At 34.5% G+C, this 3,584-nt stretch overlaps 1 protein-coding gene across 1 annotated transcript; it reads right to left on the bottom strand.

Annotated features, from left to right (window-relative positions):
* Positions 1-229: 229 nt before the first annotated feature.
* LOC101968253 (olfactory receptor 4C15) lies at positions 230-1,165 on the bottom strand. Its single transcript, XM_005330048.3, has one exon. It carries the CDS (start codon positions 1,163-1,165, stop codon positions 230-232), a length of 936 nt encoding a protein of 311 aa, XP_005330105.3.
* Positions 1,166-3,584: the final 2,419 nt, after the last annotated feature.

The following is a 3,584-nucleotide window of genomic DNA, read 5'->3' as shown; positions in this document are numbered from 1 at the left end:
TTCCACTAATCTTAAAAATCAACTCCTTTTAATTTACGTATCTGGATATTGACTGGCCAACTCAGAGTAGACACTTGCTATAAAAATTAAAACATCATCTTCAATGGCCCAAATGCATTTTTCCTATAGAAACATGTTACCTCTTAATAGGTACTGAGCATCCTATAAAGTTTTGTCTACCATCATTTTGATTTCTTTGCTCTTTATACTATTTGGGGGATCTAATATCTTATTTTTCATCAGAAACTACCAACAATCTCTTCGACATTTTCCTTATAGCATTTTTCACTTCCCTATTTCTAAAAGTATAAATCAAAGGATTGAGCAAGGGAGTCAGGATGGTATAAAATATTTCCACCACTTTGTCAAAGGGGAAGGCAGAAGGAGGCCTTGCATATATAAATATGCATGGGACAAAGAACAAAACCATAACAGCAATGTGAGATCCACAGGTAGACAGAGCTTTCCTCCGCCCTTCAGCACTGTGTGTTCTCAGGGAGAACAAGATGACGCCATAGGAGATAAGCAACAAGCAGAAAATTATCATGCACATAAATCCACTAGTGGCAACCACCAAAAGGTCTAGGATGTGAGTGTCAGTGCAGGCTAGCTTCAGTAATGGGTACAAGTCACATATGAAATGATCAATGATATTGGGGCCACAAAAGGGCAACTGGAACATAAAGATAATCTGTATGATAGAATGCAAGAAGCCCCCTGTCCAGGCCACCCCCATTAGAATGCCACAGAGCCTCCAGTTCATTATGGAAGAGTAATGCAAGGGCTTGCAAATGGCCACATAGCGGTCATAGGCCATGGACGTGAGGATGATAATCTCTACCCCACCAAAGAAGTGTCCAGCAAAAAGTTGAATCATGCATCCTTTATAAGAGATGGTTTTCCTCTCATACAGGGAGTCTGCAATCATTTTTGGTGTGATAGCAGAGGAGAAGCAGGCATCCAGGAAGGACAAGAATGCTAAGAAGAAGTACATGGGGGAGCCCAGCAGTGTAGGGCTACAGAGGATGGTCACTACAATCAGCATATTTCCTCCAATAGTTGCAATGTAGACCAACAAAAACACAACAAATACTGTTTTCTGAACAGTAGGATTCTGTGAAAGTCCCAGGAGGATAAATTCAGTTATGAAGCTTTGGTTTTGCATGATTTCCAAGGAAAGGGTAAACATAAATCTATTATCATTGAAGTTTGCAATTATGATAAAGATTTGAGTCAGTCCAGTTTATAGTTTTCAGATCATCAAGTATTTTAGTGCACCAAAATGTACCATTGTCTTTACTACTTTTTTGTAAGTGAGAACACATTTAAATATTTATTGAAGACAGGAGATTTAGATCAGGCAGAATTGAGACGGTGATATAATATTCACTATCTTGTTAGAGCTTCTATAAAAATGAATGGAATAATCCATATATGATAGAGAAGAAGATGAAAAGCTTTTAATCTCAAAAAAATATTGATTATTTACTAGTGAATTTCTTAAGTAGATCATTGGGAATCAATCTTCACCTCACCTCCCTAAGGAGGAGATGAGGACTGTCACTGTATTACTAATTTCAGCCATTGTTATGGGGGCAGGCATGGGTCAATAGGTAGCCATTTCTGATCTGGAGACCCTCATGCCTACAAAACAAAATGACATTCAATTGAAGCTGTAGTTGTAAAGCATGGCTATCCCTCAAAACTTTCTTTATGATCTAAACTGAATTTGGTCTTTTCAGATTCAATTTCTTCTTTATCAATGTAAAGGATCTATGAAAGCAAACCAAGTGACAGACAGCACATCGCATGATGGCACTAAATGCTTAGGTTTTTCTTTTTTAAACACTTAATTTAGACATTAGAAGAAAAGTTTATAAAACAATATTTCTACTGCCAAATGTTCAAATGTTGTAATAGTGCATAAGTGAAATAAGGAAAAGAAAGCAATTAAGCAAGATTAACTGCTCAGGGAACATGTTAGAATTTATATCCTTATTTCTTTGACAGGGAGCTCATGCTTCCAGAGGTTATGTTCAAGCAAGCACCAGGTGCTTGTTCTGGGATGTTACACAGAACATCTGTCTCCACTCCAAGTCCTTTGTACTGAATGACTCTGGGAAGGAGTAGGGATTTCTCTTTTCCATGGAGGACTTCAGTACTGGGATGACTTTTCTAGAGTTTCTCTCCACCTGAGTGGTCACACCCTCTGCTTCATCAATGGATAGGAATCTTAGTGAAGAAACAGAGGAAATGATGAGGAATCAGGAGGTGATGGTCAATCAGTTACATATGCAAACTGGTTACCAGCATCTTTCTATGTCTTACGACTTGATTAATCATTTTCCAATAATTTTTACAATTAGTGGGTGTAATCAAGTGAAATTCCCCAGTATGCTTATTTATTGCTTACCCATTCATCTCCCAAGTTCATGTTAAGGGTCATATTTGTCAACTTGAAACTTGGAAATATTGCTTATGATAATATGTTTTTACTAATTATAGTTATTATGAAAAGCCAGTTGCCTTTTATACTGAAAGCATTTCCATGAGCCATACAATTATTCCAAAAGGATACTTAAAATTCTATAAGTCTCAGGTAATACTGTCATGGGAGTTTAGTAAGAATGTCCTTCTAACTCTTGTGAGGATCAGATTAGACCCTACAGGTAGAAACACTTACTGTTCAAAAAGAAAATAAGTAGAGCAAGAGATTAAAGGAAGACAGGCCCTATGTTAATCTAATAATTAAATAAATCTTGCCCTGTCACATCCTTTTCTAAGGATGTTTTAAAAATAATGCAATTTAAAATTTTAAATATTCATTGAATATAAAACACTCAACTCCTTATTTTATCAAATAAAGGAATTTCCTAAATTTGTGTCAAAATATCAATAGTGGAGAATATAGTGTGTTAATGGTTTTTATTACAAGGTTTATTATCTTAATTTTTTGAAAGATAATTGTCTTAAAGGCAGTGGGTTATTTTAGATTTAATTCAAGAACAGAAAAAAAACAGTAGTAGAAAAATTCGTTAACTGTAAATATAATCTATTGTTTAGTTAAGGGTAAGTTCATTATTATTTCTAGACTAATTTAATATGGAAATATTAGGGGCAAGTGAATACTAGTCAACAACAGAAAGATGTTTATGCAAATCAGATGTTTACAAATTGATACCATATGATGGTAACAAAACTGTTTAAACATAAGTGAAGCACTTTTACAGTAAACTAAATGAGAAAAACAAGAAAATTTCCAATAGCTTAGCTATTTGGAGTAATATATTTAAGATAATTTTATATCTGGAAGAAAATATATAAGTGATAGAAACTTTCAAATTGCAACATATATCTGGTTATGGTTTTAATAATACTTAAAATTGATCATAAGTTTAAACACACAATACCAGATTTCCCACCATTTAGAGTTCAGCAAAAGAAGGTGAAGTTAAGGAAGATTGCTTTGTATAGGAGAAAATAACTAGTTAACATAGAATAACATAGAATTTATACCAAAAATCTGTAACTATTTTTAACTTTACATAAAAAGCTACCCTATGGACAGAACGCTTCCTGTCCTG

This window comes from Ictidomys tridecemlineatus, chromosome 4, assembly GCF_052094955.1.
Source record: "Ictidomys tridecemlineatus isolate mIctTri1 chromosome 4, mIctTri1.hap1, whole genome shotgun sequence".
Taxonomy (NCBI): domain Eukaryota; kingdom Metazoa; phylum Chordata; class Mammalia; order Rodentia; family Sciuridae; genus Ictidomys; species Ictidomys tridecemlineatus.
The sequence above is the reverse complement of the archived record's forward strand: the minus strand, read 5'-3'. Positions and strand labels throughout refer to the sequence as shown.